We start from the raw sequence: 22,721 nt of genomic DNA, 5'->3' as shown, positions 1-22,721 counted from the left end.
GATAGAAACGGGCACACCTTTCTGTCCGTCAAATTCGAGCTGGATCAAAAAAAATAACACATTTTTCGTTGAGGACCTACGGAATTTATTGATGCACAAGCGTTGCGATGTCGTCGTCAGAGCAGCGCCAGAAGCAGTTTGACTTGCACCGCAACAAGGCCAATACCACCAGGACCAGCAACAACAGCGGCGAAAAAAATGTGAGTCCGAAGAGTTGCAAGCTTCAAACCTCATTGGAGATGCAGCAGCCAAATGTACACAGACGCGCTGCCGGATCCAATTGGCTGGCTGCCACTGCCTCGGGAAGCGAGAACAAGGTGCAGGTGGCGAAAGCGACTGAGGAAGGATCCGCACCTGAGTCCGAGCCCCTGACCAAATCGGCACGCACACGCCAGAGGAAAATGGCCCAGCGCAATCGTTATTTGTCCATGGACTGCGAGATGGTTGGAGTGGGCCACAATGGGCAGGAGGACATGCTGGCCCGAGTATCGATTGTGAATAGTGTGGGCCATGTTCTAATGGACAAGTACGTAAAGCCGCGCCAAACGGTTACAGACTATCGCACCAGCGTCTCCGGCATTCGCCCGCATGATATAGAGAACGCCGAAGACTTTGCCACCGTCCAGGACGAGGTTGTAAAGCTGCTACACGGCAAAATTCTCGTCGGCCACGCCCTGCGCCACGATCTCGCCGTCCTGAACATCAAGCATCCCTTCGAACATATTCGCGACACTTCGCGCTACAAGCCACTATGCAAGCTCGTCTCCAACGGCCATACTCCAAGTCTCAAGCGTCTCACCATGGCCGTGCTCGGCCAGGAAATCCAAACCGGCGAACACAACTCCGTGGAGGATGCCCGCTCTGCCATGGGCATATACAATCGCATTGCCGCCGACTGGGAGAAGCACCTGGAGAAGAAGCAGCTCCAGCAGCAACGCTTCTGATGCCTGCTCTCGGGTCATCTTGCATGTGTGCTTTCTAATTTAAACACGTACTGTAAAAACGAGTTTCTTTTTATTGGAAACTGTTGCCTAATATATAAAATGTTACAAACTAGCTACATTATACCCCGACTTGTTCCTCATCAACGCTGGGCCCGTGGATGGCATTGTGACGGGCCATTAAGTCGCGCCAAGGATCCTCCAGCATGGAGGGATGGAAGTATTGGGAGCCGTGATCTTTGAAGTGGTGGTGGGGCCTGCGATTGAAGCCCCCTCCACCTCGACCAAAGTTCCTACCACGGCCCTGTCCAAACGGCATTTGTTGCTGCTGCCGGGGTCGGTGCATTTGCTCCTGGGGCGCCGTGTTTTGATAGAAATGTGGAGTGTTTGGCTTTGGCTGAGCGAAACTCTGTTTGTCCTCGTAGAAGCCAAAATTGGGTTGTTGTGGTGCTTGCAGTCCGCCAGCATGCTGCGACATATACTCCGAGCCCTGGGACGGATATTGTCTCATTCCCTGGGAGTATGGCGGTAAATTGTTGAATCCCCTGCGAGGTGTACCCATCCTGCTGGTTCTTACTAATTAACTATGTCAAATTACGGATCTTTAAGCAGCAATTTAATATATTCCCTTTTCTGCTTGTTTTATAGAGGTGGGAAATCATCGATATATCTCTTGTTGTGGTTTTCTCATCTAAGCCTCTGGTCACACTTGCAGTTTTCCAAATTACCGTCGATATTAATATCGTTTGTTGTGCAGTTTTAATACGAAGCGGCGCAAAATGTGGACAACTTTTTATACCCGAGAGAGATATAGAGTGGATGAGAGATAGATTGAGAGAATGGCCAACTAAGTTGTTGGCTAAAATGTATTATTATCAAATGAAATGTTAAAGTTTTCTGCCTCCTCAACGGCGGATGGGCGTGTTAAATTTTAATAGAAGATATGATTTTCTTCCTTTCTTCGCCTTTTTCACCACTTTTTGTTTATCCTTAAAGGATGTGCGTGGGCGTGCCTGTACCCAATGCTGATTTTTTAATTGTACACCACATTCAAACGGATTCGGGACTCGTACCAATCGTTGTTCGTTGTCCTTCAGCAGGCTCAATGGGGAGCTTCTTCGTACGCTAGCAGCACGGAATTTAGCCTGTCTTAGCTATCCTGCCGAGGATGGATGCTGGATGGTAAATTCGAGAAGGACATGACTGGATAGATGGATGACATGGGACATGGACACAAAAATACCTATTACAGATACAAAGCAACCTGAACTGCTCAAAAACAAAAGAAAATTAAAAAAAATATTTAGATATGATTGAATTCGATCACTCGATGAACGTAACAGGATAGAAGGAAGATCAGATCCGGTATAGAATAGACTATCTAATGTAAACACCTTTAGGCCTCTAGGATCAGTTTCATAATTAAGCCAACAAAAATGGTACTTTGAACTATGTATATTCTATGTTTTAGAAATCATCTATTTTGGCATACGATCAATGTCGTCTTTAACACGGTTTTTTTCTGGAGCTAATCTACCGTGTAACAACAGATATAGGTGTATGAATATTTTTTTTTAAATCAAACCCCGATAAGTGTCGATTATCGCACAAAAATACCGATTATTGGGCTTCGATAGTGCTCGTATGAGACTACACTTAGCCTTACGGGAAAAGCTTGCAGTGAGAGCGAGAGATATAGAGACGTTTCTTGGATTTTTAGTCGATCTGGTGGCAACGGAGGGCGGCACACTTTTCGCCTAATTTATTTGTTTCTTGTGCTATCTATGTCTTTCAGATGCGTGAGGTAGTTTTTGGTAGTGTCGTACGATCATAAAATACTATCGCCCACATATATATCGATATATGGTTTATCAATATATATTTAACACTACCTACCGTCATTTCTTCGAACAACAACAGACGTATTTTTTGTCGAACATAGTTCACGCGTGCATATTACATTGGAGCGATTTGTTTTTTTTTAAATAATAAAATATATTAGTGAATCAAAATTTAGAACGAGCGAAAAATTAATAGCGAGAATCAAAATAACAGCAGTCGAGGAGCCGTGTTTTGGTGTGTGTGTGTGTGTGTGTGCGTTGGTGTCAAATGCAGACGGTCGCGCGGTCGGTCAAAAGTGCATACAACTGCAGTGGCATTTAGTTTACAATTTTTTTTTCTAGTTGTTGAAGTGCAAGTAAAGTTAGCTTTTTAAAAATCAAACATCTCCGCAATTCGCGTTGAACCATTTAGTCAAAACGAAAGCGGAGTGCGACGCGAACAAAGCACAAAAGGCGTCGCCTTCCAAAGGAGCCTTTCATTGAAATCTGGCTTTGTCTGTATTTGTGTGTGTGTGTTTATTTCTTCAGCAGCAGCCGCCACTTAATAAATTGTGGTTTATTACTTTTGCTTGGATTTAAAGAAAAAATTAATGTAATTATCAAAATTTAAAATGAGCAAGTTTATTTAGGAAAAAAAAATTGAAGTTTGGAAAACTCACTCGTTCGGTCGACACAACAGAAACAAAAAGTCGCAGGCCGCTAACAGCAGCAACTGCAGCAGAAGCACCACCAGGAGGAGAAAACAAAAGAAGAAAAGGCAGCCGCTTTGGATATCTTTAACGAAATCAAAGAGCAACTTTCAAGTTGCCCCGAACGCACCCGCGCACTCTGTCGCACTGTATGGGGGACCCTTTCCCTATCCCTTAGCACAGCGCTCACTGCAGCGACCATCGAAGCCGGCGACGACGGTGGCGCAGGAGCAGGACCAGGCAGAGGGGCCGGACCAGGCGGAGGTGGCGGCGCAGCGTCAGCATCAGCAGGCGGCAGCAGTCGCTTTGCCACAATAATGGGTGCAGTCAAGTCCCGCCACATCACCACTGCCGATGTGGATACAGATGATCAGCAGCACCATCCACACCACAGCTCCCACTCCATGCTGCGCAATGGACACCACAATTACAACGGTCCTGCATCCGGGGGCGGCACGCTGCAGAAGCAAGACCTGCGCTACGACATCGGCTCCAGCTCCGAGTACCATCACATCCGGCAGCCGAGCGTGCGGAGTCGCAGCCAGCAGCCGATGCCCACCACAGATGAGCTGGATCGGCGGTTCGCCAAAGTTCTGGTGAGTCTTGAGTGCGGTTTATCGCCAAATGGGAAACATTGAAAGCATTGAATATGTCTAGTGAATGGGCAGTACTTCCCAGCAGATATCACCATTCCGTAACAGACCAGGATTACTTTATTTACTAACTCTTAACAATGATTTTCATCATTTACATTTTAACCCATCTAATAGGCAGTGAAATGGGTACCCAGCTTGTAGCTAGTGAAATCGGTACCCACTTAGTTGTCAGTGAAATGTTACAGTAGGTTACTAAATTTATATATTTTGTCTTTCATTCTGTATCAGTATTAATTTGGTGTTATTTTTGTTAGGAATTCGATCATCTTGAAAAAAGCCTCTTTTTTTTTGCAGTTGAAGTGCTTTCCTTAATTGTACTTCATCTATAAAACATAAATATAATAAATAAATAAAACGCCGATTTTCCTTATTTTTGATTGCATCAATCTGTAAAAGCAACACCACATATTTACGTATAAATCTCTATTGGAGCTGCTTATTTCCTTATCTAGCTGTATTAGTTCCTAGACTGTTAATGCAGTGAACAATTTTGCGACTTTTTGCCCCTGTCCGTTTTCTATTTGAAACTGTATTCCCTGGATAACACTGTTTCTTCACTAACACGATTAAGTTAGGGTGCTCATTCCTCCTCTACTTCTTCATTGAGCCTACGTAAATACCGTTTGCAGTAAATAATGAATTGAATAGTTTTTTTTCTTACCTTTAAAGTTTGAATAATTATAGACACTTTTGAAGCGGAACTTTTTGTACTTCTCACAATGCAATATCCGAAAACAGAAAAGGAAAGGAAAAAGAGCAGGACAGCCTCATTTTTAGCTACCTGTCTTCATTTTTCTCTCATGCTTTTTCGTTCATTCGTCTACTGGCGAGACGTTGCATCCGAAACGAATTAGTTCGGTGGCTGGTGCCTGGTGGGCTGTAGAGTATACAGAGCAACATTTGTTGTATCTTCTTTGAGTTCGGAAGGTACCCATGTAGGAACCAGCCAAATAAGTAGTTCATGCATGGTCCATCGCCACCGCCGGTACTAGAGGGTTCTAATCCAAGGATTGGCTTCCTCAAGCTCCTCTCTCTCCGCTCAAGCACACGCACACACACACACTCTCCTCTTCTACCCTCCCTCGCGGTTGTTGCTTGTGATTGATGACCTCATCGACTTTTCGCTTGAATTTTGTCAGACACTCTCTTCATGTGCATGCGTGTGTGTGTGTGTTTTTGTGTGTTCAGAGGCGTACGAAAGAGGAGAGTTTATGTTAATCAGATTGCCCCATCCCTCGAAAAACAAGAATCTTCCATGTTTTCCGATCTTAAACATGTGTACGGTGTAAACTCTTTGGACACCACACCCCTCTGAAAATGTTTACCCGCCACTGCGCCAGTGTTCTCCCTCGCTTCTCGTGTGCTCTGATCTCTCTCTGGCTTGCACTCTAACTCCAAATGCAGGGCACAGTGGGATGGGAGCAGAATTATTTGGAAAACTGTATGTTATTGTGGGTGGAGTTCCCGAAACTGATGATAGTTCCTAGTTTTCAAAGTCTACCTTAACTAATTCTATGACGATTCTTAATATTGTCCCATTGTTCCCGAGGCGTGTGCCTCAACTACTTTTAAATTCGCTTGTCATCTCAGCCTCTATACACAGTTTGTTGTCTGTAAATCTCTCTCTCTCTCTCTTTCTCTTTCTGGCTCTCGGTCGGAACAAGACAACGTAATTAAGATTTTGTATTGCCAAAAAAAATTCACCAAAATAGTAACAAAAACAGAGGAAAAAAAGCTCTCAGCTTTGACCGTCATAAAACTATAACAAATGAGAGTGAACCAGCCATTGGATCCCCTCCCCCCTTTGTGCCTCTGTCGTTCTCTCAGCCTCTCCAATTCGGCATGCTAATGGCAATTAAAGCAAATTGATCGATTGTTGCCCTCTCTGTCCCTCTTAATGCCGTTACTATGACATTGCTCTGCGCCAATGCTGACTCACTCCGCGCTAAGTTCCTCTCTCTCTGTCTCTCCCCCTCTCTCCCTCCGTATGACTCTTTGTGGCTGCTGGAGGCTCATCGGCGCGGCTCGGCCTGGCTCGGCTCGGCTCGGCTTATCTCCCACTGGAACGGAACGAAACAGAAAGGGGAGACGAGCAAAGAAAAAAACAAAAATCTTTATTTATACTCATATGCACGGCCCTACTTGTCGGTTATCGTAAGTCATGTTATACTGACTGAGAAATATGCTCCTCCGACGGGTTCCGTGCGGGGCTTCCCTTTTTTACGTATGTACATATGTATGTACGTTGGCATTATTCCATATTGGGGATCCGATCTTTTGTTTTCATCTCAGGGTTGTAAATATGGTCCTGGGCATCTTGATTTGGGATTACGGATGTAAAGACGGTCGGTTGTTTATTGGGAAGCACGCTTGTGTGTACATTTAAAATATAAAATATATATAATACATAAGCATGTACTACTTCAAGGGTATCCAAAACATTGACAGACCATAGATACCACATTTTGTATGCTATCTGCTGTTATTTATTCTTCTCTATTGTTTGTCTAAAACACATTGCCTCTTTTTCGCACTCTTTGAGTGTGTTTTTCTGTGTGTCTCGGCTTCTGTTATATTTTTTTCCTTCGTTTCTTACTCGAAATTTGCCCCCCAACGTTTCTGTTTGTTTGTTTGTTTGTTTGCCATTTCGGTAGTTCCCGCTCCCTCTCTCGCTCGCACTCCCGAATCCAATCCCTAGCACTGGCCTCGCCTTTACCTTGAATCAGTCTCCTTGGATCGGCTAATTCGTGTGTAAACTACAAAAACTTTAGTCAAAAGTGCTGTTTGCCAATTGCCAATTGCCAATTGAAGTGGCGAGACTCTGTTCCGTTCCGTTCCGGTCCCGTACGGTACGGTCCGTCTCGATTCCTCCAGTGGGATCCATGCAGTCCCCTTCGCCTTCCGACTAAAAGCGATTGTTTGTCTGATTCATGGTTTATAAATAACAACAAATGCCGTTTTTCGCTACTAATAATTTGCGTTTTGTGGGATCTAATCGGAGGCATTCGCTGCAGATGTTTCCGGTTAAATACGGACTCCATCGCGAGCGTTTACTGAACTTTGTATGTATGTATGTGGTGGGTGGGGCAGGGGAATCTTCTATTGGGACAAGGGTGGAGTGCAGTCTGTCGATGTTCGAGGGAAGATCATCCAAGCTGATCAAACAATTGATCAGAGAGAGAGAGAGTGATATGAGAGATACATACGGACTAAGAGAGAGAGAGAGATATAAGAGATACATACGGACTAAGAAAGAGCTAACCACAAGGATGGCAGTGGAAAATGTATCTGTCATTTCCATAGACTCTTCAGCCATTCATCGATTCAACAATTAAAAGTAAAAGTATATTTATTTGATGGCATTATTAGGCATTATATGTATGTGTGTATCTCCTGTCTCATACATATAGTGGGTGTCATTACCACAAAACCGTCAAACAAGAAGAAAGACACAGACAGAGAGATTAAACCGCACAAAATCCTCAACCCCATCCCCATCTCCATTCCCATTCGCTTTCCCAACCCAACCGACTTTCACTCGTCATCATTGTGGGGCCTAGAATCTGAAATCTATAAACAATTGCCCGAAGGGGGAGTGTGAAAAGGGGCAGCCGCAGCCGCCTAATGACATTTTCAATGGCTGACAAACCACAAGCCAATGAACCACAACAGCAGTTAATGTGGTTAATATTTTTAAATACCCATTGGCACATTGCGAGAGGAGGTCGAGAAGTTAAGCGTAGAAACGTGGTAAATTTGTGAGCTCCTCGGAAGTTAATTCGAAAAGAACCGGCGATCATACATTGACCCAAACATGGGAAACGTCTGAATTTTTTGAGACCAGACCGAATGGAATCGATGGAACCAAGCTGATGCCGGGATGTCCATCCGTTTTGTCTGTTTTTCTTGGCTTTATCTAGCGGCTGCTTTAGTACTGCGAAAAGAGATTGACGGAGTTGCTTTCCCTTCGCGTGGATCGGATCGCCCTTTATCGGAATTCTAGGGCCGGTCATTTGTTTATCTTTGCTGTGGACTTCCTTCGCGGTCTGCAAAAAAGAAAACCACACATAATGATAAGAACATAAAGACATCTGGTTTTTTACTACATACATAAATACATACATATGTATGTATATGGCAAACATTGATGATAAACGGTAAACGACTTTGGACTTGAATGGGATGCGTAAGATCATCTGACCCCAGAGTTCGGAGACTACGGAAACATCTTTAATGACGGGTTTCACTGTACATCCCCTAATGAAAGTATAAGTTTACGACTATAAACCTTCAATAGGGTTCAAATATTTCTGGCTGATCGGCCAAGAGAGTATGTCTTCCCGGCTTTGAATATTGCAACTTTTGTGAGTTACCGAATGAATAATTTAATTTCATGCGAATATTCGCATGTTGTGTTCAATATTTATTTATTCAAGATTATAAACAAATGCATTTTTTATTGTATCAAGTGACTGATGCGGTAATCGACACACTGAACACATTTGTTTATTTACGATCTGTTGCGGTTGTTGGTGTTCAAGATACGCAGGAAAATCGCTTTAGATTAAGTGCCGCATGTGGGCTATTAATCGGAAAAAAGTGTATCATACAAACCAGAATTCTGTTGAAAAATGCCAAATAGGGTATACCGTATAGAATATACGACATAAAGTATCTATGGTTTATATTCCGAAATAAAATAAACTAAAGACTGTTCGCATCGCTTCTAATTATCACTTGACAGAAGCTCTTCGGCAATATGTATGTATGTATAGATTATAATTCTAAAGAATAAAGAGTTTAAATAACGGGAAATCCATACGGGAATGTTTGAGACTGAAGGAAATTTAAGAACAGGAAGGGAAGGCATCCGCTTACAGTTTCGTTCCTATTGCTCAAGTCCTTTTAGACTCAAAAGGTTCTTTTGTCGAGTACCTAAATATTCATATCTAATAAAAACCGACTTTAAAAATAGATCGGTAAGGATTCAAAAGGAACGCGGACAGTACGAGTGGCTTGAGAAGCGGATTTTTGCATGCGATTCAGAGCTAATTTTTTATAAAGAAAAATCGGTCAATTGAAGAGTATTTATTTGGTATTTCCGCTATCGAGACGATGCCGCGTCCTATGGCGTATGGAGCCACCTATGTATCTATTACTCATCTCGCATGGGCGTAGACAGATTCGAGGTGCGTTTTGTGCCGGGGGGATCGGATCGGATCGAGAACACACATTGAGGGAAAAATTTAAAATGCGTATCCGGTGTGACGGTCAAGTAATTCATTATGTACGAGTGGACACACACACACACAAAGATATAGCATGGATTCGGAACGGAACGGAACGGAGAGATATACTCGAACAAGCATATGTACATGGGTACATATATTATATGATGAAGTCCAATTTGTATACAGTAAAAGTTTCGCCTGCTCTGGCATAAATATGTGTGGGAGTGAGGAGTGCGACGCCGTCTCTTTGTCACCTTGTTTACTTATATTATTCTCTCTCTCTCCCTTTTTATGCACTCTTTTATTCGCATATTTATTGTTTTATTTCTGTTGACTGTTTTTTTTATTACGAAAAGCGCGCGTCGAGGCAAATCACTCAGCCTCAATGATGATCTCAGAGCGGAACGGGGTGCGGAACAGTGGAACGGTGGAACAGTGGAGTAGGAAAGAGGGGAGGGGGATCGAATGGAATGGTTATTGAATGGAGGAAGGGCAATGGGTTCACCCATAACATAACAATTAATTAATCAATATATTTCGCAATCATTTCCCCATGTAGTGCTTATTATATGGGAAATGTTTTACACAAAAATATGTATGTGTATATTTAACATTCAGCACGTTTTGCAAAAAAGTCGAACAAAAAGTCAACAGAGCAGAGGCAAAAATAAAGATAATTTATTAATTGTTTAGCTTAATTAACACACAGCCAAAGCTGCGAGAAATGCATGTAAATTTCCACTAATTGAATGGGAAAAAAAAATGAGAAAAATTATCATTCAATAAAACATCTTGAAACGTTTTACAGGGGACTGTGGTGGGAGATGAACTTGAGTTTAAAACAAAGAGGACTGGTAATAGGTTTAACTCTTCGACTAAATTCATTCTTAACTTAACAAATTGGAAATCTCAGAAATAGAATCTTCCAGGTATTAGAACCGACCGTTTTTTGCACTGAACTCTCCAAAATTAGAACCAGTAGTTAATTTCAGAGCGTATTTTCGGTTTGTTACTTTTGCTGCAATTTCGTGGGTTAAAAAAGGGGGGTTTCCCTTATTGCTATTACTATTTGCCAGGCTTTCATTTGTATGATGCTACTCAGTTCTCTTTCCCAGAGAGAAACGGTGCTTGGTGTTACTCTCAGAACTCCAAAAAACTGACTTCCAAGCCTGGCGAAGACTTCTCTCTGTGCCAAATATTCTCTAGGAACCAACACCAAAGCCGCACGTTCGATGCCGACTCTCGTCAGCTTGCTGAAAGAGGGTCTCAATAGGGAAATGACAAGAGTAACGGCCAGAAGAGTAGCAAAAAGAAGGCACAGCCAGCATACATATCTCGACATATCTCATATCTAATTCATAATCCTATACTCCAATTCGGAATACATTGCATTGGGACTCTCGTTCTCATCTGCATTTCAATCTCTCTCTGAAATCTTCGTTCATATGCATTTATTTTGTTATTGTCAACCGATTTCCAGCTTCATTGTGTGATCATCCATTATAATGGCTTTATTCCTTTGTCCCCATCCTCTGTCCTCTGTCCTCGGCACTCCCTCTTCCTGCCTCCATCATCATCAGGTGTGTCTGTGCCGCTGCATGCATATGTATCTATGTGTGTGTGTGTGTGTGTGTCTGTGTGTCTAATTAGAACTTGCAACTGCAACTGCAACTGCAGCTGCACCCAGAAAAAATAAAGAGGAACATCAAATTGAAGTCACGTAAGCATATTTGCCGATTTCATTATGGTGCATTCCCTCCCGTTAAATTGTGCATTTAACCATTTTACACAATCGTCCAGGTAAAAATGGGTTCTGTTTTGTTGATTTGTTTGATTTGCTACTTGTTGGTTCAGTGCGTTCATTAAAAGTCAGAGAATGATGCCACCGCACAGTGGTCGGAATAAATTACATATACTACACACATTCGGATCCCCCGGAGAAGAAAATTATGATTTTTTAGAATTGTGAAATTTCCGAGATGCGAGCAAACTTTGTTTTTTTGGGAAATGGAGCATATCTTTGTCTCCCTACTTTATGGATTATTAACTCTGAGTACCCCTGTCTGCAGCAGCTGCTGTGATATTTCAATATTTGCATGAGCAGGCAAATAGGCCTCTGGTTAAGGCCTCTAGAAAGATACTCCACTGCCATCACAATGGGCCGGCCTTAAGGGCCCATCTGTAAGAACATTTAGCCTTTTGATTACCCCTATATCTGCACATCTGCATATATGTATAAACACAGGTTCAATAAACCATCAACGCTTTTTTTTCTTTCGTTTTCCAGGCCTCCATGGACTTGCCACCGGACAAGGCAAAGCTGCTGCGTAACTACGATGACGAGAAGAAGTGGGACATGATATGCGATCAAGTGAGTGCCATATCGAATGGGTTTTCATGCCTTTAAAGCGTGCATAAACATGATTATATTTGTTTGCTGAAAAAGGCTGCTACCACCACCACTACCACCACTACTACTACTACTATCAGCGGCTTCCGTTCATAGATTTCAGCAGCTCTTTTGGACTCTGACCGACTCTCCCTTGATCGCTGGTCACAGGGGGTTGGCGATGGGATTGGCTCTTTGGGGGTTAAGTATTCGGTTGATGTCTCTCCTCCATTAACGGCGACACCTTGAACGCGCTGACCTTTAGGCCGTCTAGAAGTGGAGTGGCCGCCGCTCCAATTAAACCCCACAGCAAATGGCTTTGCGCAATACTACATACATGTGTACATGAGTTGGAATTGTGTTGGAATTCCGAAGGCGTTTACGAAACGAATTTCCCTTTCAATTAGCAAATGGCCTGCACGATGGAAAATCTTGATGTTAAGGTTGGAAAATGCCACATTTTTGATTTGCATCAATCCCAATCGAAGGATTGTTTTGGCTCTGAGATAAACCTTTTTTGGTTTCCCATTTCCCAGTTGTTTTCTTGCCTGACATTTACCTAAACTTGAACTTCAAAGTCAACCTTTTAACTGATTTAAACACGTGCTCTTACAGTCATGACTGTCGTTGCAAATCGAGTGTAGAACATGTGTTTAAGTCTCTCAGTTCACTCGTCCGAGTACAGCTTTTTGTCAATCCATTATGCAGTGCGTGCTGTTTGTCGCTCGCATGTCTTCTGATGTTTTGTGATGTCGCTTTTTGCCGCCTCGCACAAATGTGTTTCATTCAAATGGCACACTCGCTGGCTGAATCCAAATACGAAACATTTTGGCCACGAAGGCGACTCGAAATACGAGATCCATATACATGCATGTGTATACCATATAGGACAAATCCATGTAGATTGCGTGCTTCTGAATGATGGGCTGGGGGACTGCGACTGGGACTGGGACTGTTGGAGGTTATGACGAAACTATTTAACGTCTGCGCCAGAGCGTGCACCATTTTCGGTGGATTCTACTCGTATCTATCCATCCATCCAACCATCCAACCATCCAACTATCCATCTATCTCGCTTGTAACTGGGTCACTGAATTTTCAAGAGCTGCACCCAGAAACTGAAAACAACGGTGTGGTGCACAACAAAGAGAATATGCTGCTGCTATACTGCTGTAAATACGAGTATACTCGCCATAGGCATATTTCGTAGACCAGGAAGAAGGAACGCCTCGCTCGGACCTGGGACTCGCGTCAAACATTTTCTGCCATACGATAAAATGTCATAAACACCCAACATGGCTACACATTGGTGTTGTTGTTTCTTGTCCACGTCGTCGCCGGTTCCTGAACGACCGAACCGAACCTAACCGAACCGCCCGCCTGCCGCACAGCGACAGACAGAGACCTGTTTTCCATAATTCAGACGATACCACGGCACCGTGGATGAGGCGTCCAAGCTGGTGAATACAAAAATAACCCCTTTGGTTGGATTGGACTTCTCTATAACTTTGCAACCGCTATGAGCGAAACTCGAGTCGAGCATCAACCATTACACCTTGACCAGGGATCAGTGATAGTCCTAATCTACTCATCAGATCTTCAGAAATGGAGGCACTCAATCGCGAAAAGGAATAAATAAATAAAGTGAAGCGGCGCGATAGTACGGGATGTATCATAGGCACTCGAGACATGCTAGATAACACCTGATACATGATGCATGAACATTGTCATGCACACGACATGTATATAGTTTTTGCAGCATTCGCTTGGGCGTGCCACCGATGACTCTTGAGGACTGTCCAAATTGTATCTATTGTATCTTTTTGGGTACCTCAAAGGTTACATTGGCTACAATTTATTGATAGTATTGAACAGTTTTCAAATGTATCCATATCCATATCAATAATTTGAAAGCATTATCTTCCCATTAGCCCACTGTAAAACCCACTCTCAAGAGTAAGTCTAGTCATGAAAATGAATGAAAACGCAGCCCACAGACAGACAAGCGATACAGAGAATGGGACAAGTCCGACCGACGATGATGATGGTGGAGGCGAAGCTTGCCACTCGAGGACGACTGAGACTGAGAGACTCACTCCTCCGACTCCGAAGTGACTCCTCGAGGGAAGCCAATCCCACGGAGCTCTCTTTGTGTCTATCTCTCTCTCTCTATCTCTCTCTCTTGCTCTCTGTCTCTGTCTCTCTCGCTTTCGAGGCTCACAGTGACAAAATGCAAATTATTATGACTGCGATAAATTGCAGTTTTTAATCGTTGTTGGAGCCGCTTCCATACCTATACATTTACATATATCTTTATCCATCTATAGATATACATATAAACATATATATATAGTATATGTATGTGTAGATGTACCTGGTATGCATGTTGATATTTCTTGGGGTCTCTTCGACTAGGAAAAAGAATCGAAACTGGTTTTTCTTTGACTGCAACTCCCCGATCCGAAACCCCAACCAAAACCCACACATAGTTTAGGTTGTAGTCATGCGTTGGTTGGATCTCTGGGATCGCATTTGTTGCTGTAGCTGTAGCTGTCGTTGTTGCTGTGGTTTGGGTTTGGGGTTTTGGCTGTGGTTGTTGGTGCCTTAGTGGTTGGCATAGTTAAACAAAACACAAGCCAAGCCAAGCCGAGCCATGCCAAGCCACACAGAAAGCTTAAACAAGTATACCACGCTTCATGCTCAAAAATGCTCAAAAATGTTCAAAAATGTTGAACGTTAGGCAAGCACAAGCACAAGCACAAGCACCCATCGATGCCTATGTGATCTCCCTCTTCCCCGGCCCCAGACCCAGCCTCAGCCTCAGATCGGATTGGATCCGATCGGGAGGGGATGGGTACGGCTACGGGTACGGGTATGGGTATGGGGATCGATGTGCGGAACCGTACACATCATCGTACTACAGAAATATGCAGTTACTGCCGCCAGTAAAAATACAAATACAAAAGAAACAAAAGTAAAAGCCGCTAAGCCTCCGCCTGGTGTTAATGCTTGAGGAGATCTCTCTCGCTCTCTCTCTCTCTCTCTCTCACTCTTTCTGGTCTACCTCCAGCCCATAAAAATTACCCCCCGGAAGAGCCAATCCAGAGCTCAGTTCATTGAACAGCGGGGCTTGGGTAACTGCCACAGCTACTGCCACTGCCACATCCATTTCCACTGAAGATGATGGCATTGTGATCTGATTTCCTACCATTGTCCTCTTATGCTCGAACCAAAGATAGAGTTGGAGTTATCAGTTTTAGATTAGCAGCTTTGTACATTTTTCGAACAAGTTGCAAGATCATAAAGATAGGATGTCATAGAAACAAAACATTGACTGTTTGAAAGAGATATGTATATGGACATTTCCACCAAAATATTTCCCCAGAGGTCAACAACTTAAAAAGCAATAAACACATATTTTTGTACGCATATAATTCTGTCTTAATCAGCCAGGCTCCGTTTTTCACTAAATTGCGGCTCCCGCAAGATTTCTTACTTTTTAAAAGAAAAACATTTTCCTCGACTAAATAAAAAGTAAACTGATTTTTTTAAGTGCAAAAGGAAAAAATAGATGACTTATTGATGCATTAACATAAGCTTGACACCTATATCAGGGCAAATGAACTTGTGCTTTGTTTATAAATAATTTTTTCTTAGCCCAATCTCAAATTTGGCTCGGAAATAATTGATCAGGGCAAGCACGTTTTTTGTTTTGGTGCAAACAGCTGACGCAGTCCGATTTGGTTATCGGAACGTTGCTTCAAATCAATAGATTGAAATTAGAAAGGCATTTTTATCACGCTGTATATTTTCAAGCCAGAAACGATGAGAAAACGAAACATATCGATACCACAAACCGGGAGCCCCTTAAAACGAAAAGTAAACGTATTGGCTGAAAGCGTAATCCTCAAAAGTAAGCGAAGAACGGAGCCTGGCTGAATATACATATATGATCCGAAAATTTCGTTTGTTTTTCACGCTCACTCTCCTTTTGTTCTTCGAGCAGAGGTAACGAGAAAGCAGCACACGAACAGAGCCGAAGGGCACACGAACTCAGAGAGAGACCTCCGCAGTGCTCGCAAACGTTTTTTTTTTAGCGATTCGGGGTGATCCGAATCTGACTGAAGGCAGGATTCGTAACGATCGAAACCCAAAAAGAGACATGGGTATAGCTTGGATTAGTATAGATTAGTGGATTCGCGAAACATTTCTGTTTTTAATGGGTGTACAAAACATAATGATGTTGCCTTATCTGTTCTTCCGGCAGCACGCGTATCTGATGAATAAAAGTCAAGCTGCAAATCCCAATATATACATATATACATTAATCCTTTCCTCAAACTAATCTCCATTTATCGAATCCGTTTAATTTCTCTGTAGGAAATGGTGCAGGCGAAGGATCCCCCCTCACATTACTTGAGCAGATTGCGGACATATTTGGACCCGAAGGCGTCGCGCAGTCATCGGGTAAGATACACATTTACTTGTAGTACTTGTACAAAATCCATCCGATTGGTGTTTGGGTCTCTGGTTGTTTTGGTGTCTGGTTGTCTGTTTGTCCTTTAACCTTTACCATTTAACCTTAAACCTTTAACCTTGAAACTTTAACCAGCCGTTAGGCTAAAGCTCAAATTGTAGACTAAAGCCATTAAATTTTAAACCAAAATCTGTTGTTGTTGTTCCATTAATTAATGTGTAAATTTCTCATTTCTCTACTCACAAAACACTGACAAACACACACACACACACACATACACACGCCACGATCCACCACGAAAATCCCATCTCTTTTCTTCCTCTCTCTCTTCCTCTCTCTCTCTCTCTCTCTCTCTCTTTATGGTCTCCCGCTGCACCTGCACCACCAAATCCCGTATCCATGTATCCTGCTCTCGAATCCTGCATCCTCCTACCCAACCACTACTCTCTCTTTCTCTCTCTCTCTCTCTCTCCTTGTACACTTACAGCTTTACCTCTTGTACTTTTTTTGCCAGAAACGGAAAATGGTAGGCGAGTCGACGTCCACGCAGGTGCTGCGGGACCTCGAGATCTCGCTGCGAACGAACCACATTGAGTGGGTGAAGGAGTTCCTCGACGACAGCAACCAGGGCCTGGACGCCCTGGTGGACTATCTCAGCTTTCGGCAGCAGATGATGCAGCACGAGCAGCGTCTCCAGGGCGCCCACTGCGCCTCCGAGGAGCGCCTGAACATAACCAGCGGCGGGGATGGCGTGGACTTGGTACTCGGCCAGAACAGCTCGCTCAGTCCACCCCAGAGCCAGCCCCACAACGGAGGCCTGGGAATGGCCAATGGCTCTCTCCTTCTGCTGGACAGCGCGAGGCAGCAGCAGCACGCGTCCTACGGCTTCCTGCGTCCGACCATTGCCGATGCCATGGACAGTCCCAGCCTCAAGCGGCGCTCACGGCACATTGCCAAGCTGAACATGGGCGCGGCCACCGACGACATCCACGTGTCGATCATGTGCCTAAGGGCCATCATGAACAACAAGTACGGCTTCAACATGGTCATCCAGCATCGGGAGGCGATCAACTGCATTGCCCTGAGCCTCATCCACAAGTCGCTGAGGACGAAGGCGCTGGTGCTGGAGCTGTTGGCGGCCATCTGTCTGGTCAAAGGCGGTCATGAGATCATCCTGGGCTCCTTTGATAACTTCAAGGACGTGTGCCAGGAGAAGCGGCGCTTCCAGACCCTCATGGAGTACTTCATGAACTTCGAGGCCTTCAACATCGACTTCATGGTCGCCTGCATGCAGTTCATGAACATCGTGGTCCACTCCGTTGAGGACATGAACTACCGCGTCCATCTGCAGTACGAGTTCACGGCGCTGGGGTTGGACAAGTACCTCGAGCGGATTCGGCTGACCGAGTCCGAGGAGCTTAAGGTCCAGATCTCCGCCTACCTCGATAACGTCTTCGATGTGGCCGCCCTCATGGAGGACTCCGAGACGAAGACGTCGGCCTTGGAGCGCGTCCAGGAGCTGGACGATCAGCTGGAGCGTGAGATCGACCGCAACTCCGAGTTCCTCTACAAATTCGCCGAGCTGGAGTCGGAGAACATCAACCTGAAGGCGGACCGCGACCAGCTGACGGTGGCCCGCCAGAATCTCGAGGAGGAGCTGACGGCCCTCCAGCGAATGCTGCAGCAAAATGAGCAGGAGCTGCAGAAGCGCGACACGCTGCTCCGCACCAAGAACCAGGAGCTGCAGACCCTGTCCCGCTCCCTGCCCCGTTCCGCCTCTAGCGGCGATGGGGGCCTGACGAATGGCGGGCTCCAGGCTGGCTCCACATTGGGCGCTGCCTCGCCACTGCCACCGCCGCTGCCTCCACCGATGCCAGCGGCAGCAGCAGCTCCGCCACCGCCGCCCCCACCGGCACCACCCATACCGCCGCCACCGCCCATGATGCCGGGCATGGGCCTCAGTCCGCTGGGCAGCCCCAATGGCAGCATCGCCTCGACGGCGCCCTCGCCGCCGCATGCCCCGCCCATGCTCTGCTCCTTTCCGCCCCCGCCGCCCCCAGTGGCCGGCTTCATGCCAGCCCCCGACGGCGCCATGACCATCAAGCGGAAGGTGCCCACCAAATACAAGCTTCCGACTCTTAACTGGATCCCGCTGAAGCCCAATCAGGTGAGTGGATCAGGCTACTCAGGCTGCACAAGGCTGTGCCTAGATCTGCCCCTACTCATGTCTCTCTGTGTCCTTTTCCAGGTGCGTGGCACCATCTTCAATGAGCTGGACGACGAGAAGATCTTCAAGCAGATCGACTTCAACGAGTTCGAGGAGCGTTTCAAGATTGGCAGCATTGGTGGTGCCCTGCACAACGGCACCGCTGGCTCGGAGGTGGATGGTTCGCTGCAGTCCAGCAAGCGCTTCAAGAGGCCCGACAATGTCTCGTTGCTGGAGCACACGAGGTTAAGAAACATTGGTGAGTGGGCAGGAGAGCCAAAAACTATAGCCATTTACTGACTGAGTCTTGATTGATTGTTTCGTTAGCAATCTCCCGTCGCAAGCTGGGCATGCCCATCGACGATGTTGTGGCTGCCATACAGGCGTTGGATCTGAAGAAGCTGTTGCTGGAGAATGTGGAGCTGCTGCAGAAGATGGTGCCCACCGATGTCGAGATCAAGGCCTACAAGGAGTACATCATAGCGCGCAAGGACCCCCAGCTGCTCACCGAGGAGGACAGGTTCATGCTCCAGTTGTCGCGCGTCGAGCGCAACTCCTTCAAGCTCTCGATCATGAGTTACATGGGCAACTTTTTCGATAACGTTCATCTGATCAGTCCGGTATGGACCAGTAGTCTGCGCTGGAGCTGTGCTGACCGTCTAATTTGAACCCTTGCCCTTTCTCTTGCAGCAAGTGCAGTCTATAGCCGCTGCCTCCAACTCACTGAAGGAGTCGCGCAAGTTCAGGGCGGTGCTGGAGATAGTCCTGGCCTTTGGGAACTATCTGAACAGCAACAAGCGGGGACCGGCCTATGGCTTCAAGCTGCAATCACTGGACACGCTCATCGACACCAAATCGACGGACAAGCGGTCGTCGCTGCTGCACTACATTGTGGCCACAATACGGGCCAAGTTTCCGGATCTGCTGAACTACGAGACGGAGCTGCAGTGCACGGATAAGGCCGCTCTGGTGGCGCTCGAGAATGTGGTGGCCGATGTCCACGAGCTGGACAAGGGAATGGATCAGGTGCGCAAGGAAGCCGAGCTGCGGGTGAAGGGCACGCAGACGCACATCCTGCGGGACTTCCTCAATAACACCGAGGACAAGCTGAAGAAGATCAAGAGCGACCTGCGGCACGCCCAGGAGGCCTTCAAGGAGTGTGTCGAGTACTTTGGCGAGTCCTCGCGGACTGCCGATGCGGCGGCCTTCTTTTCGCTGATTGTCCGCTTCACTCGTGCCTTTAAGGTTGGTGCCGTCGCCTCTGAGCATTGAGATTCCTTTACATTTGTATCCTTTTTGCAGCAACACGACCAGGAGAACGAGCAGCGTCGTCGACTGGAGCAGGCGGCGGCCTTGGCTGCCTCCAAGAAGGAGAACAATGCACAGGTCCTGATGCGCAACAAGCACAACCAGAAGAAGCAACAGGTGAGTGCTGTACAGCGGCCGCACCCCCTCCCAGGGTGGCCTAAAAATCCTCTGACTCGGATATCTAACTTCTGCTGATCTTGCCAATGCTCTCGTAATCTGTTACGCTTTCATTCTGATCTGATTTATGCAGCAAATACATTGTCTGCTCGACTTTGCCAAGCAGCACATCACTATGGACACTTGCCTTCCATAACTCCATCCCCAGGGGCACCACCAACTACCACCAACCACCAACAACCTACCATCACCTCAACCTCCTCTCCAATCCACCCTAGCACGTCACGTTAACTACTTGGTCATTTGGTTAACAACTCGAAACACACACACACACACAAAACTCAGAAACAATTGGTCAGACATTTGGTTTTGGCTGCCCGCTAGGCTCCCCCCACAAATCCAACACCATCCACCACTAGCACCATCTTCTTGGGGGACGGGACGGGACGGGACAAGACGGCATGTGGCATATGGCATGTGGCAAGATTTGTCCTGTGATTTGTGTATGGGGCTGGGCTCCCTCCCGCATTAGTGTAAGTCGCGTGGCTTGTGTCAACTTTTGTCTAACCCAGTACCTAGTATCCAGTGCCGCCTTTCTCTTGGCAGCCACTCTAATCCCCACGTTGTGTGGCCTAATCCTCGCTAATTCCATTGCTAATCCAAATCCAAATCCATCCATGACAAGCCCATTGGATTCTTGCCAGAAATGTATCACTAAAAACGTTGCTGCTTGGCTGCTTTAACCGTTGTGTGGCAGGTTTAAACAAAATTCCAAAAGCTAATACATATTTCATTTTAACACTTAACCACAGACTCTTTTAACAGGAATTCGGTCTAAAACGGTTAGGAATTTTGTCCCTCTTTGTCTACGCCACCTTTTAAAACGCTACAACTCTCGTCGTTGCACGTTGCAGTTGCCAAAAACCACGAAACCCTCATCGAAAAACGTTTAAAGTTTAAGCGAAAGTGGGACAAAATACTTCTACCTTTTATAAGGATAGCTAATATCGGTTAGCTCTTAACACAATATCGATGAATATAAAATTTATTTAGACTCTCAAGCAAAAGTCTCCGATTATACTTTAGATCTCATCGAACAAAAAAAGCTAATACTAACCTCAACTAACCCTACTTAGAATAGATCAGTGTCTTTATGTCGTCCTGGTGATGGTTCTCTTTGACTAATGGCTATCTCTGTTTATTTTCTCTTATTCCTCTCCCCAACCCCAACCTGGCTTCGCTTCTGTTTGCTCCACAACACGTTTAACAGTTGCCTACAACGTGCGCGCTCTCCTTGCAGGATGCCGTCATCAACGAGCTGAAGAGCAAGACGCATTCGGTGCGCGAGAAGAAGCTGCTGCAGCAGGACGAGGTCTACAACGGGGCCCTGGAGGACATACTGCTGGGGCTGAAGAGCGAGCCGTATCGGCGGGCGGATGCGGTGCGGCGATCGCAGCGCCGGAGGATCGACAATAATCGACTGTCGCGCACCCTGGAGGAGATGGATTGCTAGACGCGACGACCACGACACTGGGCAACGGTAGCAGCAGTAGAAACGAATCGAGAATCAAAATTCCAAAACGAATATAAACAAAAAAATATATAGAGATACTGCAATATGTGATTGGGCGATTAAATTGTTTTGGACACATGCAACAGACACACACACTCACATTCCCTCCCACAGGCACGATTGATGCTGTGCCTCGACTCGAATATTTTCAGTCGATAGGGCATCCCGCCCTATCCGTGAATCTCGCCTTGTTTTGTGGGAAATGTTTTTTCGCCAAAATGCTGTTTATAAAAACACATTTTAGTTTGGTTTAATTTGTTATTGGCTAGCGCTTAAGATGAACGAACTGATTCGAGCGGTGTATTTATCATTTATATAATTGTTAAATAATGGTTTACCTTTTAAACTGTGTACATATATATATATATATATGTATACATATGTATATGTATGTATGTATATACATATATATATGCGTATACACATACATTTATCCATGTATACATGATGTTTAGTTTATCATTTAGTTGTCGATGCTTAAGTTGTAAACAATTTAAAATTATTTCTATCCGCATGAATATGGAAACTCTTCCAACTATATTTAAGAAATAAATACCTGAGAGAGTAAAATGCATTAAAATTTTTAATTTTTTTTTACGCCTTTCCTCCACTCCACACACACAAAGCCCCAATACTTTTATTAAGAGAAGCGCCAAAATATTGCATGCAAGAAATAATTAATTTTTAGGAATTTTTTACAGAAATACACATTTTATACAATTTTATTGGAATTTTTATATGAACGATATACACACTATAAGAATATACATTTATATATATGTATTCCATTTATACGCCAATTTATTCTCACAAGCCACAACAAATTGTTGAAGACTGAAAATGGAGCAGTTTACTAAAAGACAAAAAAAAAGAAAAGAAAAAACAAACACTCGGATATACATTCATACTATACATAAACAATTATTGAAAAGCTTTTGTAACAATCTTTTTCGAATAGTGTCTTCTCTCAACATAGATATACATTTATATACATTTAAAAGCAAAATGCAAAAACGCAATAACGAATTTAGTTGAACTTTAAGCACAGTTTTACAAGTGCCATTGGCATCCTTATGCATATCCTTTGAGTAGAGTAGACATTCTCTTTCATTTGCCAATGCCAAAACAAAAAAATATTAGCAAAAAACTGGAAGCGTTCTAGAACACGCGGCGACATACACGATTAGCACGCGCTCTGCATAGTTCTTAAAAATATTATGTTATTTAATTTGATAAGCCAGCAACACGATTATCGAAATGTCGGATTTTATGTACACTCACACACAAACACAC

General features: G+C 44.8%; 3 protein-coding genes across 5 annotated transcripts; 2 read left to right on the top strand and 1 right to left on the bottom strand.

Moving 5' to 3' along the window:
- The first annotated feature begins 56 nt into the window (after window positions 1-56).
- LOC6595845 (RNA exonuclease 4) lies at window positions 57-1,062 on the top strand. The gene has a single exon (XM_002021339.2). The coding sequence runs from the start codon at window positions 108-110 to the stop codon at window positions 942-944; it is 837 nt and encodes a 278-aa protein (XP_002021375.1). The 5' UTR covers window positions 57-107; the 3' UTR covers window positions 945-1,062.
- On the bottom strand, window positions 998-1,564 carry LOC6595846 (M-phase-specific PLK1-interacting protein). The gene has a single exon (XM_002021340.2). The coding sequence runs from the start codon at window positions 1,501-1,503 to the stop codon at window positions 1,063-1,065; it is 441 nt and encodes a 146-aa protein (XP_002021376.1). The 5' UTR covers window positions 1,504-1,564; the 3' UTR covers window positions 998-1,062.
- A 1,937-nt stretch (window positions 1,565-3,501) lies between these two features.
- Window positions 3,502-21,474, top strand: LOC6595847 (formin-like protein). 3 transcript variants are annotated; one of them, XM_026989437.1, is made up of 9 exons: window positions 3,502-4,067; window positions 11,646-11,729; window positions 16,128-16,214; window positions 16,739-18,391; window positions 18,473-18,689; window positions 18,758-19,050; window positions 19,121-19,675; window positions 19,733-19,855; window positions 21,126-21,474. In XM_026989437.1, exons 1-9 carry the CDS (start codon window positions 3,789-3,791, stop codon window positions 21,366-21,368), a joined length of 3,534 nt encoding a protein of 1,177 aa, XP_026845238.1. In that variant the 5' UTR covers window positions 3,502-3,788; the 3' UTR covers window positions 21,369-21,474. The 3 variants fall into 3 exon arrangements, with proteins under 3 accessions (XP_026845238.1, XP_026845237.1, XP_026845236.1); XM_026989436.1 differs by having other exon boundaries at window positions 16,712-18,391; XM_026989435.1 differs by having other exon boundaries at window positions 3,740-4,067; window positions 21,156-21,474.
- The last annotated feature ends 1,247 nt before the right edge of the window (window positions 21,475-22,721 follow it).

The sequence above is a fragment of the Drosophila persimilis genome, unplaced genomic scaffold, assembly GCF_003286085.1.
Source record: "Drosophila persimilis strain 14011-0111.01,24,50 unplaced genomic scaffold, DperRS2 tig00000431-arrow-pilon, whole genome shotgun sequence".
Taxonomy (NCBI): Eukaryota; Metazoa; Arthropoda; class Insecta; order Diptera; family Drosophilidae; genus Drosophila; species Drosophila persimilis.
Note: the sequence above shows the minus strand (reverse complement) of the source record. Positions and strands in the feature narration are given on the sequence as shown.